Here is a 16,606-nt window from a genome sequence, read left to right as displayed (position 1 = left end):
GCACATTGATTTTGTATCCTGAGACTTTGCTGAAGTTGCTTATCAGTTTAAGGAGATTTTGGGCTGAGACGATCATGGGGTTTTCTAGATATACAATCACGTCATCTGCAAACAGGGACAATTTGACTTCCTCTTTTCCTACTTGAATATCCTTTATTTCTTTCTCCTGCCTGATTGCCCTGGCCAGAACTTCCAACACTACGTTGAATAGGAGTGGTGAGAGAGGGCATCCCTGTCTCGTGCCACTTTCCAGAGAGAATGCTTCCAGTTTTTGCCCATTCAGTATGATATTGGCTGTGGGTTTGTCATAGATAGCTCTTATTATTTTGAGATACGTCCCATCAATACCTAATTTATTGAGAGTTTTTCGCCTGAAGGGTTGTTGAATTTTGTTAAAGGCCTTTTCTGCATCTATTGAGATAATCATGTGGTTTTTGTCTTTGGTTCTGCTTATATGCTGGATTACGTTTAGTGATTTGCATTTGTTGAACCAGCCTTGCATCCCAGGGATGAAGCCCACTTGATCATGGTAGATAAGCTTTTTGATGTGCTGCTGCATTTGGTTTGCCAGGATTTTATTTTGGAGACAGAATCTCACTTTATCACCCAGGATGGAGTGCAGTCGCGTGATCTGAGCTCACTGCAACCTCTGCCTCCTGGGTTCAAGCAATTCTCCTGCCTCAGCCTCCCAAGTAGCTGGGATTATAGGTATGTGCCACCATGCCCGGCTAAGTTTTGTATTTTTGGTAGACATGGGGTTTCACCATGTTAACCAGGCTGGTCTCGAACTCTGACCTTAGGTGATCCACCAACCTCGGCCTCCCAAAGTGCTGGGATTATAGGTATGAGCAACTGCACCTGGCCAGATCACACACCTGTGAGTTATCTGATTTTGATCCTGTGGGAGCTATTTTATAACTCCAAGTTGCAGTTAACTGATAGCAATGCAAAATAATTCTTGTCCATAAATATGCAAATTATGTCCTGCGTGGTAGAGGCCCTAATGACTCACCCTGCCCCTCACTTTGCCAGTTCTTTTACTGGCACATTCATCTCAATATTCCTGATCTGCAAAGGTGGTGGTGCTCTGCATTCTCCTTTGAACTGCTTCCCTCATTATGAGTAAAATAAAAGCTTTCACACATGTTCATTTGATATGTGCATGAGAGTTACAATTTTACTTTTACTTTTTTTTTTTTTTTTGAGACAGAATCTCCCTCAGTCATCCAGGTTGGAGTGCAGTGGTGCAAAGCATACTGCAGTCTCCACCTCCTGGGCTCAAGCAATCCTCCCACCTCAGCTTCCTGAGTAGCTGGGACCACAGGCATACACCTCCACATTTGGCTAATTTTTAAATTGTATACAGAGACAGGAGTCTCACTATGTTACCCAGGCTGGTCTCAAACTCCTAGGCCCAAGACCCTCCCCTACCTTGGCCTCCCAAAGTGCTGGGATTACAGGTGTAAGCCACCTCACCTGGCTGATTTTACATTGTTGAAAACTATCTTGCAACTATGGTAGGAGGGCAAAATACATTAAGGTAACCGACTCAGAAGCAGAGAGCTAGCTAATTAATCTTCACTGAGGGTAACTGAAGGCAAATAAAAGCCAACTAAGCAGAGAATATTTGCAGACATTTTTGCAATTTTAAGCTGCCTGCAATGTTTGTGTATAAAAGAATGAAGTTCTATGAAGTCATTTTAAGAAAAGTTCCTCTATTTTGAATTAAACGGCACTCACCAAAACATAGAATCATGGTTTCTTGAAATTAATATGATTATGGAAGATAGCCGGCTTTCATTCTGCAATCTCAGATGGTAATTGTGTGTTTACTTGTCTGTCATCCCCACCAGGCTGTTTGCTTCAAGGCAGCAAAGAAACTGTTTTCTACCTTGTTTTATCTCCAGAACTTACCATTCTTTGGCACAGATATCAGGTGAAGGACGAAATTAAAAGGCAGCCAGAATCTGCCCCTCATCTTTGTAGGCACCGTGACTTGATTTTGTCAGTTCCTGAGTATAATGGATATACAAAGGTAGACTTTTGTTAACCAGATTCATACAAGATGATTTATAAACCAGAATATTAATTTGTTAATTAAAAAGAGTATTCAAACCATGCAGTAGACTATGATGCTTGCCTTTCTCCCTCGGGAAAACTACATGGTGTGTGTGTGTGTATGTGCGTGTGTGTGTGTGTTGGGGGGGCGGTGGCTACATTATAATTAGAAGTTTGCTTAATGAGCTGGAAGTTGGTGCACAGCTAATGACTGTGGCCTCTGTCCCAGGGGCAGGTCAGCCTGTTACATCCCTCTATGGTGCTCAGGATGCTGGTGGCTAGGGTGCTGTCCTGGCTCCTCATCCCTGGAATGAGGACAGAGTGTTTCTAAGGTATATGGAAAGAACCTTATAATCCTTTGGGCTTTCTGTTTTTTGATAATATTCCCTGTCTGTTAAAACATTCTTTCTTCAGAGAGAGTAACATTGATTTGGTTTTAAGCTTTACATTTAAATTCACAATCCAGTTTTAGCCCCTGTACAGTCACTGTAAATAGAATTTGAGATATTCTGGAAACTCCTTTGTCGCCCATATGCAGATTATTCTTTGGGATGTTTTACTTGGCCAGGGGACTGATTGCATGATTGTATTAATTACGAGTCATATGCAGAGCGTGACATTAATTCTAGAGGTCTTAGAGGTCTTTGTGGATGATCGGTAAGCACTGATGGCATTATTTTGTAGGGATTGAATAGTTTGTTTCCTTCAAGAGGCATTCTTCACACTATCAGAGTCTTAATTTTTTTTTTTTTTCATAAGATAGAGTCTTGCTCTGTCACCCAGGCTGGAGTGCAATGGTGCAATCTTGGCTCACTACAACCTCTGCCTCCCGGGTTCAGGCGATTCTCCTGCCTCAGCCTCCTGAGTAGCTGGGATTACAGGCACATGCCACCATGCCTAGCTAATTTTTGTATTTTTAGTAGAGACAGGGTTTCGCCATGTTGACCAGCCTGGGCTTGAACTCCTGACCTCAGGTGATCCACCCGCCTCAGCCTCCCAAAGTGCTGGGATTACAGGCATGAGCCACTGTGCCCAGCCCAGAGTCTTACTTTTTCTTACTTGGCAGTAGCCATTGTAGTCTCTAAGCTTTTAGCTATTCTGCGGAATCTTGTCAGCAGGGCTTGTAAAGTGATCACTTTCAACTCAAGAATGACTTATACAGATATAATTTTTTAAAAGTACATCAACCATATGTGGTTAACAGTGATAGCAGAACTGCTTGTTTTTGTGCATCTTTTCTTTCCAACCTTATTAAAGATTTTTACCCCCCAACATACTGAAGTGATGAAAACATGCCTAAAGTCTTGGTTGCCAGTACCAAACAAACAAATTCTGTAATCAAATAATAAAAGCAGCCAGAAGCCATAATATAAGACTGGAAGGAATTAAAAAAAGGAAATGTGTACCAATTAATGGTTAACAAATGCAGGCAGGGGCCAGGTGGTGGATGGCTTTGCATGCCCAGTTAATAAGGAGTACAGAGCACATCTCAAGAGCGATGGGGATGGAAGGTCTTTGAGCAGGGAAATGATGTGATCAAATGTGCACAGGAGACCAGGCACAGTGGCTCACGCCTGTAATCCCAGCACTTTGGGAGGCTGAGGCAGTCGGATCACCCGAGGTCGGGAGTTCGAGACCAGCCTGGCCAACATGGTAAAATCCTGTCTCTGCTAAAAATACAAAAATTAGCCTGGCGTGGTGGCAGGCATCCTGTAACCCCAGCTACTCAGGAGACTGAGGCAGGAGAATCACTTGAACCCAGGAGGTGGAGGTTGCAGTGAGCCGAGAATGAGCCATTGCACTCCAGCCTGGGGGACAAGAGCGAGACTTCGTCTCAGGAAAAAAAAAAAAAATGTGCACACGAGACAACCCACCGCGGAGAAAATGAGGATGGAGCTGAAGGGGAAAGAGGTTGGCAGAGGTGTTTACAGGAAGCCAGCAGGCTAAGACAGGAGACATGGAGGCAGTGTATGGGGGAACACCAGTAAAGTGAATACCAGCCACTTACTTTAAATTAACATCAGAAAAAGAAGACTCATGGGAAACACCCACTCTTATGCACTGGCCCAAGAAAGAACTTGCGAAAGGACCCTGAGTAGTAGTCAGAGGTCAAAGGACAAGAAGACAGGACTGTGGTGGAAGCCAGGCACTGAGTGAGTTGTCAGTGGTTCAGATACCCCTCGGGGGTCAAATGGCAAATGTTGAAATAGCTCTTGGACTTGGTGATGCTTTCCAAGAATGGTTTAGTGGATTTGCAGGTAAAGAAAAGGGACAAGAGTTGGTTGCACTTCGAATGAAAGGGAAGGCAATAGATGGAGGAGCATAGCAGAATGGGTGATTTCGTTTGTTTTTGATTTTAAGATGGAATTGAGCTGGGGAAGGAGACCACGGTAGGGAAAGGGGAAAGATTCAGGAGAGAGAAAAATCAAGGGATGGGCTGGATCTCAGAGGAGATAGAGGGGGATGTGATGGCAGGTGGATTATTCTTTTGTGAGAGGAGAGACATTTCTTTCTCTGAGAAGGAAAGTCAGGGTGGCTTGTACTTACAGGCCAATGCTCACCCAGCTGCACCATGTTTCTCTGAAAAAGGAGCACAGTTAAATGAGAAGTTAGGAGTCCAGAGAACAGGCAAAGACAATAAGAAACAGTGGATGCCTAGTGTAGCCATGGAGGGAACTGGGCATGTAATAGAATTGCCAAGGTATATAAAAGGCCCTGCAGATTGGACACTATGAATTTACCAAGGCACAAACCCACCCGCATGATTTTTTTTTCCAGCACTCCTCATGGGTCAGGTATAGGAATATAGGATGCCAGGGGCTGTATTGCTACATTATTGCAGATTTGCCAGGTGACAAGATGTCAACGGATCAGGGAATTGAGAGGGCTGTCAAGATGTGACAAATGCTACAAGTAGGCAGAAAAATAATCTTGCACAGTGACATGTGAACAGAGATTGTGATCTTCTAATGGAGCAATTAGAGAAGTATTGGCAGAACAGTTATAGCCATCTCCACTCATGGGTCGGAGGCTTCTCATGCTAACCTGACTACAGAGTTCTAGCAGAACACCATGAGGGTCGCCATGGTCTCTCCCATGACTTGTCTCTTTGGGGGTACTCTCAACTGTATAGTTTGGCAGTTCTGATGTGAACAGGTCATTTTTTCTATTTCAGCTAATTCTGGTATGAAGCGTTTTTTGTTTTTTGTTGTTTTTTTTTAGTTTTGCTCTTGTTGCCCAGGCTGGAGTGCAATGGTGCAATCTTGGCTCACCACAACCTTCGCCTCCTGGGTTCAAGCAATTCTCCTGCCTCAGTCTCCTGAGTAGCTGGGATTACAGGCACGTGCCACCACACCCGACTAATTTTTTATTTTTAGTAGAGATGGGGTTTCTCCATGTTGGTCAGGCTGGTCTTGAACTCCTGACCTCAAGTGATCTGCCTGCCTTGGCCTCCCAAAGTACTGGGATTACAGGCGTGAGCCACCACGCCTGGCAAGTTTTTAAGAAGTGCTTTCAACAGAAAATTGGAATAAAATTAAAATTTTTTTTTTCAGTTTCAGAATTGACAGAAACAGAATTCATACTTTGAGCCTGCAAGAGTCTGGCTTCAGGGTTTTGGTTCTTAGAGTTTGCTTGGCAACCCTACTGAGTCCTATTGTTTTTCTCTCCCTAGACTCAACTGCTCAGACTTCTAACTTGGTTAGTTTTAGGTGGGTCCCTCTGCATTCATATGCTGGACTTCTACCTGGAAAGGAGTTCTCCTGCAGCAGGATGTGATATGATCCCCAGTGTATTAGTCGATTTTCATGCTGCTGATAAAGACATACCCGAGAATGGGTAATTATAAAGAAAAAGACATTTAATGGACTCACACTTCCACGTGGCTGGGGAGGCCTCACAATCATGGCAGAAGGCAAAAGGCACGTCTTACATGGTGGTAGACAAGAGAGACAATGAGAACCAAGCGAATGGGGTTTCCCCTTATAAAACCATCAGACTTACTCACTACCATGAGAACAGTATGGGGGAAACTGCCCCCCATGATTCAATTATCTCCAACAGGGTCCTTCCCACAACACGTGGGAATTGTGAAAGCTATAATTCAAGATGAGATATGGGTGGGGACACAGCCAAACCATATCACCCAGCAGTCCTTCCTGGGCTTACAAATCAGCCCACGCTTGTCTTGCAGCCATCTCTTGTGCCACCATGTTGTTTCTGGTTTAGAGTCTTTGCAATTCCTACTTTCACCTTGATCAATTTCTCTCAATCCCCTATGACTTATCTGAGAGATGTCCCCAAATCAGCATTTTTTAAAAAAGGACTCAACCCAACGTCTTCACCTGTGGTGTGCCCCAACCTCTTAGATGGGATCTGCTCACAGCTAGTGTCCTCTCTTATCCCAGAATTGAGAAGGTCTCTTTCCGGAGCAAGTTTGAATGACATTAGATGAAAAAAGGAGGAAAACTCTGAAGACTCTTGAAATGAAAAGGAGGGGACAGGGAAGGTACAGAGGCAAAGATAACTAAAACGGCTTCTCTGTCTGTACCTTTCATTACTGGGTGACTTCTTACCAGTGTGAGATGCTTCCTACCTCTATGGCAATAATAATGACTTTGAGAGAGTAAGAACACATTTATTTACTAACTTCTGCTTGTCAGGTGTTTTTATATACATCCCATTAAATTTCTAAAATTCCTTTATTGGGTAAGGATTTTTTTTTTTTTTTCCTTAAAGGCAATCCCAAAGCTCAAGAGCTAAAGTCAGAGAGTGGAGCCCAGATTCAGAGACTGGCCTTGCTGACTCTGAAGACCCTGTTTGGTCCCCAGGACTTCATTCTGTCACCTCCACTTCTACCGCAGATCCTCTCATTTGTTTCCACGTATCTTCTGTGATTTCAGTTTGCCCAATTAAACCTGTTCTGAGTTTTTATTTAAAAAGATACCCTCTCTGATTTAAGAAGAGGCATAGGAGACACAATCCTACTGGTGCCTACTGGTCACAGTTTCACAATTCAATACTGCAACGTCATCATAATTCAAAGCATTGCTGGCTTGCTAATTCACTTCATTAACAGTCCTGCCTGCATAAAATACAAGGCAAATGGGAAATAAACAAATCCTTGGACAGTATAATACATTCAGAAAGCACAGAGGGTGATGCGTGGAGACTGAACTAGAGGGAAGTGGGAGGGAAGTGGGAAGGAAGTGGCGGGAGAGATAAATTCTACCAGGATTAAGAGGGACTTTTGTAAGCCCATGTGTACTCTGCAGGCAGTGTTTTTAGAAAGGATTTCTGAGAAATATTAGAGAATTAATTATGAATCTGCCTTGTTTATTTCTTTACCTTTATGCCTTCCTATCCCTCACTTCCCACATCCAATCTCCTAGGAAGTCCTGTCAGTCTTGCCTCTAGAATGGATCTCAAATCTGCCCACTTCTCTTCCTGCCCATGGACACAGGTGTGGTGAAGTCTCCAGTTACACCTGTGTCAGATCTCCTCTCTGGGGACACAGGAGGGTGGCTCATTTCTGACTCCCACGTTACAATCAGGTGGGGCACGTGACCAGCTCTGGCTAATGATGCATTGTAATTCTGGTTCAAACATTTGGATACAGGGCAAGACCTTCCAGCATGTTCTTCTCCTGCCACATCAATTATGGAAGCAGGTTATTGAAATGAAGGTGCCACAAGACTGAAGCAATTTGGATCCCTGTATTAGAGTTCTCTAGAAAAACAGAAACAATAGAGAGATAGCAAGAGATTTATTACGAGGGATTAGCTCCCATAATTAGGGGAGGCTGAGAAGTCCCATGACCTGCCTTCTCCAAGCTGGAGCCCCAGGAAAGCCAGTGGTGTAGTTCAGTCTAAGTCCAAAGGCTGAGGAGACTTTGATGGAAACCGTGGGGCTGACAGTATAAGTACCAGTCTGAACATGAAGGTCCTAGAACCAGGAGCACCGATGTCCAAGGGCAGGAGAAAACGACATCCCAGCTCAAGAAGAGAGAGTGTACTCACCCTTCCTCCACTTTTTTGTTCTATCCAAGTGCTAAGCAGATTGGATGCTGCCCATCCACATTGGTGAGGGCAGCCTTTACTCAGTCTATTGATTCAAATACTCATCTGTTCCAGAAATACCTTCACAGCCACACCCAGAAATCATGTTTTACCAGTTATCTGGGCACCCCTATGCCCAATCAAGTTGACACAGAAAATGAACCATCAAAAGCCCTAAGCCACATGGAACACAGCTGCCCTAGACGGGCCTCCAGACATAGAGTGGGCATTTCATCGGCAAGAAACAAACCTTTGTTTTATAAAGCAATTGAGAGCTTGACGTTGTTTGTTATCACATCATAGTCTATCCTATCCCGACAAGTAAAAGGAGTTGCCATCAGCTCTCTCCTAGAGTCCTGCAGAAACCTCCTGACTTTTTCACTTCCTCTCTTGCCCCATTTCTCCTCATTTCTCTGCAGTCACGCCATGGCTCTTCAGCCTTGAATCCTATTATCTTTTCATTTCCTTAGATAATCCAGGCTGCTCCCATTTCGGAACCACTGCACATTTATTTTTTTGAGACAGGGTCTTACTCTGTCACCCAGGCTGGAGTGCAGTGGCCCGATCATGGCTCACTGCAGCCTTGGACTCCTGGGCTCAAGTGATTTGCCTGCCTCAGCTCCCCAAAGTGCTGGGACTAGAGGTGAGCCACTGTGCCTGGCCTGCACACACTTTTTCCTCTGCCTTGAATGCACTACCCACTTTGTTTGGATCATCCTTGGGTGTCTCCATCTAAATGACACTCCCTTGGAGGCCTCCTCTGACCCCTCAGTGTGAGTAGAGACCTACTCTTCTGAGCCACCTACTCTGGTTCAACCATAACCAATCACAGTTCATAATTCCATATTCATTTGTGTGGTTATTTGTTGATTGATATCTTTCTCCTTAATTAGACTGCAAGCTCCATTAGGGAATGAGACCATGTCTATTTTCTCTTCCTCTCTGTCCTAAATAACCTGTGTGTGGGCCCAACCCATATTAGGCTATCAATGAATACCTTCAGGATGATGAAATAAATGCATTAACAGCAAGTCAGAGTTGCATATATATTTTTTAAGTCTAAGGAAAGAGATAGTTGATTTTTTTTGAGCACTTAATATATGTGATGCATGTTACAAGTGGTTTACATTGTTTTCTTAGCATATATATATATATCATGGCAATAACACTATGAGGTAAGCACAATTATCATTGATTTAGAAATATGGAAGTCTATGCCTGGAGTGGGTTAAATAACACGCCTATGTCCATGAGGCTCATCAGGCAGGCTGACTTTGTAACTCATGTCCTTAACGTGACTTCGGATTTTTTTTCTTTTGTTCCACTTCCAGTTTTCAAAGTTTATAAAACAAATAGCACCAGGCCAGTATATTGCAGCCATCAGAATAATCAAAGGCCAGATTTGTGTTCATTATGGAGAGAGTTAATGATCTCCTATGTCTGCATATTTTCTACCAAAGAAAACATCCTTTAAAAATGAACACGACCGGGCGCGGTGGCTCAAGCCTGTAATCCCAGCACTTTGGGAGGCCCAGGCGGGCGGATCATGAGGTCAGGAGATGGAGACCATCCTGGCTAACATGCTGAAACCCCGTCTCTACTAAAAAAATACAAAAAATTAGCCGGGCATGGTGGCAGGTGCCTGTAGTCCCACCACTCGGGAGGCTGAGGCAGCAGAATGGCGTGAACCAGGGAGGCGGAGCTTGCAGTGAGTCAAGATGCACCACTGCACTCCAGCCTGGGCGACAGAGCAAGACTCCATCTCAAAAATAAATAAATAAATAAAAATAAAATAAACGCAGTGATTAAAACTATTAAATTACTTGTTCATTGTAAATACTAACCTCAGAATAGGAAAACCTGCCAGTATAAAGTCCTCAAAGGCCGGGCGCGATGGCTCATGCCTGTAATCCCAGCACTTTGGGAGGCTGACACGGATGAATCATCTAAGGTCAAGAGTTCGAGACTAGCCGGAGCAACATGGAGAAATCCCGTCTCTACTAAAAATACAAAATTAGCTGGGCATGATGGCAGTCGCCTGTAATCCTAGCTACTAGGGAGGCTCAGGCAGGAGAATTACTTGAACCAGGGAGGTGGAGGTTGCAGTGAGCTGAGATCGTGCCATTGCACGCCAGCCTGGGCAACAAAAGCGAAACTCCATCTCAAAAAGAGAAAAAAAAAAAGTCTTCAAAATAGAGTTCTTTTACTTTTGACTTTACAGCATAAGTTTTTTGTTTTTTTTTTTCATTTAGACCCATCAGAGGTGAAAATATTAATTTCCTTTTCCATGGAGAAATCCAATAATGGAGTAAAAGTCAGACTTCATTTGGACACACTTTATCAATTAAATCTGATTTTTGTTAACAATATCTTATAAGCTCTCATTTTAAATCAATCTTTTTAAAAATCTCTTTCATGAAACAGCACATATCTGAATGAGAAGTCGCTCCAACTGACGGAGAAATGCAAAAATCTGCAATATGGCATTGAGTCTTTCTCTAACAAAACGAAAGGGTAAGTTCTACTCTTCACATTTAATTTCCTTTTACAACAAGGGTTTTATATTCAGAATGTTTGACAGTGTCTCTGAAGTCATTTGGAATATGAGACTGTGTTCACTCTCAGGCTTTCCATTGGGTTCTGAAGCTCCTGTTAATGAGCATGATGGACCCGGGGCCAAACAACGTGTACCAGGATCAGACCCTGGCAGTGCGACTCAACTTATTTGTCCCTGGATCCACATTTGTTAAAAATATCATGTAGGGGCCAGGTGCGGTGGCTCATGGCTGTAATCCCAGTGTTTGGGGAGGCAGAAGCTAGAGGACTGCTTGAGGCCAGGAGTTTGAGACCAGGCTTAGCAACATAGCAAGACCCCCATCTCTACAAAAAATAATTAAAATTGGGTGGCATGTGCCTGTAATCCCAGCTACTCAAGAGGCGGAGGCAGGAGGATCGTTTGAAACCAGGAATTCAAGGTTGCAGTGAGCTATGATGGCACCACTGCACTCCAGCCCAGGGGACAGAGCAAGACCCTAACTCTAAAACTAATTTTTAAAATTAGCTGAATGTGGTGGCTCAGGTCTGTAGTTTCAGCTACTCAGGAGGTTGAGGAAGGAGAATTGCTTGAGCCCAGGAGTTCCAGGCTGCAGTGAGCTATGACTGCATCACTGCGTCCAGCCTGGGTGACAGACCGAGATCCTGTCTCTAAAATCAACCAAAAACCTCCTCAAAACACCATGTAGTTTTACTGGCTCAACTTTTATAGGCCCTCAATCCTTTTGAGAACGTGATACGTATTCTGAACGCTATCCTAGAAAAATACACACTTGTACAAAATTGTGCTTAGAATTTCAGCAGGTGAACGATTTACCCCCAGTCTCAGCTGTGACACTCCCTCAGCTTCCCCTGCGCTGCTTACAATCCTAGATTTTAGAAGGTTTGCTACATCATCTCCTTCAAAAAAAGGAAATCCAAGTGCTCCAGGCCTCATCTACATGGAAGAGGCACTGGTGGCCTGAGACTCTGAAGTGAGAAGCACCATGTTGATTGTTCCTAGAAGGTGCCCAGTCCAATGGTGCTGGACAAAGGATGTGTGTGTGTCGGGCAGGGACACGAGGTTATGCCTGTAACCTCCCTGAAAGGAAGTAATCCGAGTTTCATCTTGCTTTATGCTTGCCTGACAACATTTGAAGATGGTTCAGGATGATGTAAACGTCCAACGGTTTCACCTTGCCCACTGCCTAGACAGAACCGATTTATCAAGACAGGGGAATTGCAATGGAGAAAGAGTAATTCACGCAGAGCTGGCTGTGTGGGAGACCAGAGTTTTATTACTCAAATCAGTCTCCCTGAGCGTTGGATCGGGGATCAGAGTTTTTACAGATAATTTGGAGGGTAGGCGCTTGGGAAGTGGGGAGTGCTGATGGTCAAGGTTGGAGCGAATCAGGGAGTTGAAGTGGGTTTTTCTTGCCATCTTCTGTTCCTGGGTGGGACGGCAGAACTGGCTGAGCCAGATTACGAGTCTGGGGGGTGTCAGCTGATCCATCCAGTCTAGGGTCTGAAAAATATCTCAAGTACTGATCTTAGATTTTACAGTAGTGACGTTATCCCCAGGAGCAACATGGGGAGGTTCAGACTCTTGGAGCCAGAGGCCGCATGACCCCTAAACCGTAATTTTTAATCTTGTAGCTAATTTGTTAGTCCTGCAAAGGCAGACTGCTCCCCTGGCAGAAGGGAGTCCTTTCAGGAAAGGGCTATTATCAATTTTGTTTCAGAGTCAAACCATGAACTGAATTCCTTCTCAAAGTTAGTTCGGCCTACACCCAGGAATAAACAAGGACAGCTTAAAGATTAGAAGCAAGATGGAGTCGGTTAGGTCTGATTTCTTTCATGTCATAATTTCCTCAGTTATAATTTTCAAAGATGGTTTCAGTAAGAGGTATTGCTGATTTCCACATGCCAATCTTATACAAGGAAGACCCAGTGAGCGGTCTTCCTGCCTTCATGTTTTTCGCTTTCTCTTCCTAATAATAATTCTCTTTCTCTCAATCTCTCTCTCTCACACACACACATCTTCTTTTAATGTTAGAAATAGTGTTTATGCAGCTGCCTCTAATCCATTCCTTCCCTTCCCTGGGGGTGTTGGAGTTTGACCTGGGGATAAAGAAACCAAGGTAGGTAAACTGGTTTAACCTGTTTCTCCACTGAGCCTCTGGGTAAATAGACTAATGATATTTGCTTAGAGGAAGAGACGCATCCATTGAGTGTCCCTAGCAGGCTGATCTCTGGCTGAGGTCCCGCTTAAAGTTAATGGAATCCAGGATCCAGGAGGCAGGACTGCTTGGAGAATGGCTCAAAGGCTGTGGAACTCCCTGGGTCTAAAAGAGAAGCCGTTTCGTTGAACAATTTAAAGGTTCCTGCTGTGTGAGGAAGCCCACTGACCTCACCTGGAAACCTCACCTACTATCCTGGGCCATGTGCAAGTGGGAAGACAGGACTGGGGTGTCCACCCTTGATGTCCCAAGCCTGCCTCTGCTTTGTCTGAGTCTGTTGACACAACCAGAAATTATGTTTTACCAGCTATCTGGGCATGCCTGAGCCCAGTCAGGTCGACACAGAAAATGAACCATTGCAAGCCTTAAACCACACGCAGCACAGCTGTCCTAGACGGCCCTCCAGATATACAGTGGGCATTTCATGGGCAAGAAACAAACCTTTGTTTTGTAAAGCAATTGAGAGCTTGGCGTTATCATATCATAGTCTATTCTATCCTGACAAGTAAAAGGAGTTGCAATCTCTCTGCTACAGTTCAGCAGAAATCTCTTAACTTTTTCACTTCACCTCTAGCCCCATTTCCCCTCATTTCGCTGCAGATCTTTGAAATGATTAGGAAAGCTTGATACTGGCTAAGATCGCTGATTTGAGTTAATCGATTCGACAGCAGTCCAGTCCTGTATGTTAGCTCCGTTTCTCACAGAAAGATAGCCCTATTAAAATCCTTGTTTTCTGGGCCGGGCGCGGTGGCTCACACCTGTAATCCTAGCACTTTGGGAGGCTGAGGCGGGTGGATCACCTGAAGAGGGGGAGTTCGAGACCAGCCTGACCAACATGGAGAACCCCCCCCCCACCCCCCGCCCACTAAAAATACAAAATTAGCTGGACGTGGTGGCGCATGCCTGTAATCCCAGCTACTTGGGAGGCTGAGGCAGGAGAATCTCTTAAACCCGGGAGGCAGAGGTTGTGGTGAGCTAAGATCGCGCCATTGCACTCCAGCCTGGATGACAAGAGTGAAACTCCGTCTCAAAAAAAAAAAAAAAAAAATTTATTGTTTTCTTTTCCTTAAATTCCAACTAGCGGGCCTTAAGCTTGCAAGGGGAATCCACGGCGCTGTGTATCTTCCACTGGCCCCACTCAATCCACTTTCACCCTCATAGCTTTTCACCCCCCGTTTCATCTCTGCCTGCCTTTTCCCAGGGAGGTTGACGTACGTGGAACTCACCAATAAGTTCTGGGCTCTTTTGCCATCCGGTTTTTCTTTGGACCAAGGAGGAGCATGAAAAAGAGTTCAGAAAGACGGAGGTGAAAGACTTTCCCCGGGACCTTGAAGCTGGCGGAGGCCTGAATAACTCTTCCCTTCCCAGGCCCAGTACCAAGACGCAAGGCCGCTTACGTCATCAGCGTGCGTCAGCAAGATAGCAGAAGCAGGAAGAGAGCTGGCCTGAAGACCCGGAGAGAGGCCGACCGGGTACCACGTAGCAGTTACATCAGACTGAGACACTTCCCGTTTACAGGAGACTATAAAACCCCTGCCCGTCCTCATCTGGGGATGACGCCATTTTAGGCCTCGGCCTGTCTGCCGTCAGGCACTGATTAAAACTGCCACTTGCTCCACACTGCATTGTGTTGTTTGTTGGCGTTCTCTCAGGGTTCGAACCAATACAAGAGCCTTGCAGGAGGAAGGAGAAGAAACTCTTGTTTTTGGCGTCGTTGCAGGTTAACTACATGCTTCTCTTTCTTTTTTCTTAGAGACAGAGTCTCACTGTCACCCAGGCTGGAGTGCAGTGGTGCGATGTCGACTCACTGCAACCTCCGCCTCCCGGGTCCAAGTGATTCTGCTGCCTCAGTCTCCCCAGTAGCTGGGACTACAGGCGCATGCCACCACGCCTGGCTAATTTTTGTGTTATTTGGAGAGGCAGGGTTTCACCATATTGGCCAGGTTCCTGACCTTGTGATCTGCCCGACTCAGCCTCCCAAAGTGCTAGGATTACAGGTGCGAGCCACCGCGCCCGGCCTTTGTGTGTGTGTGTGTGTGTGTGTGTGTGTGTGTGTGTGTGTGTGACAGAGTCTCACTCCATCGCCCAGACTGGAGTGCAGTGGCGGGAACACAGCTCACTGCAGCCTTGACCTCCTGTACTCAAGCGATCCTCCTGCCTCAGCTTCCTAAATAGCCAGTGACACAGGTGCATGCCACCATGGCTGGCTAATTTTTATTTTTTGTAGAGATGGGGTCTTTCTGTGTTGCCCAGATTGGTCTCAGACTCCTGGGTGCAAGTGATCCTCCTGCCTTGGCCTCCCAAAGTGTTGTGTTTACGGGCACATGAACCCAGAAAATCTAAGACAGGTGTCAGTTAATTTTGAAAGTTTATTTTGCCAAGGTTGAGGATGCGCCCATGACACAGCCTCAGGAAGTCCTGACAACATTTGCCGTAAGTATTTGGGGCACAGCCTGGTTTTATACATTTTAGGGAGACATGAGACCTCTGTCAGGCCTCTGAGCCCAAGCCTGCACGTCTACATCCAGATGGCCTGAGGGAACTGAAGAACCACAAAAAGAAGTGAAAATGGTCGGTTCCCGCCTTAACTGATGACATTACCTTGTGACATTCCTTCTCCTGGATAATATGTCTCCGGAGCTCCCCACCGACCCCTGCCTGCAAGAGAACAACCCCCTTTAACTGTCGTTTTCCACTACCTCCTAAATCCTATAAAACTGCCCCCACCCCATCTCCCTTTGCTGACTCCTTTTTCCGACTCACTCCGCCTGCACCCCGGTGATTAAAAAGCTTTATTGCTCACACAAAGCCTGTTTAGTGGTCTCTTCACACAGTCACCCAGGACAACATAAATCATTATATGTAAGAAGTAACTTGGTTTAGTCTGGAAAGGGGGTGACAACTTGAAGCAAAGGCAGGAAGACTCGAAGTATGGGGGGAACTTCCAGGTCACAAATAGGTGAGACACAAATGATTGTGTTCTTTTGAGTTTCTGATGAGCCTTTCCAAAGAAGGCCATCAGATATGCATCCATCTTAGTCAGGGGAGGGATAACTTGGAATAGAATGGAAGGCAGGTTTGCCCTAAGCAGTTTCCAGCTGGAGTTTTCCTTAGTGATTTTGGGGGTCCAAGATATTTTCCTTTCACATTTCACCCTTTTTCTTTTTTAAAATCTTTTGGAGAAATGATTTAAAAAAAAAAAAAAGTCTCTGGTCTCAGGTTTCATCTGATCTTTCATGGCTAGGATGGTTTATTCCCAGATGGGTAGGCCCCGAAAGTTCGTTTTATCAGGTTGCGAAGTCTCCTGTCCTGTGAAAAGAAAATTAGGGGGAGGAAGGGGGGAAAAAACAACAAACAAAAGAACAATCCTGGAAAAATCAATATAGGCCACATTACTCGGAAGTCCATACATTAGTAGGTAGGTATGAAAGTGGTTTATGTATGTAAATTGGTTGCTGTTATTTTCTTCTTAAGTTTAAATTGTCTGGTTTCAGTTCTCATGGTTTGAAGAAAGCACAGCTTAGATTTTAGTGACTCCAAATTAGGAAAAATGGAAAAAAAAAATTGAAAACATTATTTTGAAGACTTGCAGCCAAGCAAAATTAGAATTTGGTCCAAACTATAGAAAATAATAAAAATGGAAAAGAAAACATTAGGCAAGACTAGAATCTAACACGTGTACTATCGTTTTGAAAAACAATTTTTTTCTCTCTCCAGTTT

The 16,606-nt window shown here is 44.7% G+C and overlaps 1 protein-coding gene across 1 annotated transcript in view; it reads left to right on the top strand.

Moving 5' to 3' along the window:
* Positions 1-16,606, top strand: part of ST8SIA6 (ST8 alpha-N-acetyl-neuraminide alpha-2,8-sialyltransferase 6) — a 124,894-nt gene that overhangs the window by 40,191 nt on the left and 68,097 nt on the right. The window contains exon 3 of the mRNA XM_032163368.2: positions 10,539-10,628. Within this exon, the coding sequence (XP_032019259.1) occupies positions 10,539-10,628 (90 nt within the window). The remainder of the gene's footprint in view (positions 1-10,538; positions 10,629-16,606) is intronic.

Source organism: Hylobates moloch, unplaced genomic scaffold, assembly GCF_009828535.3.
Source record: "Hylobates moloch isolate HMO894 unplaced genomic scaffold, HMol_V3 SCAFFOLD_2, whole genome shotgun sequence".
NCBI classification, from domain to species: Eukaryota; Metazoa; Chordata; class Mammalia; order Primates; family Hylobatidae; genus Hylobates; species Hylobates moloch.
Note: the sequence above shows the minus strand (reverse complement) of the source record. Positions and strands in the feature narration are given on the sequence as shown.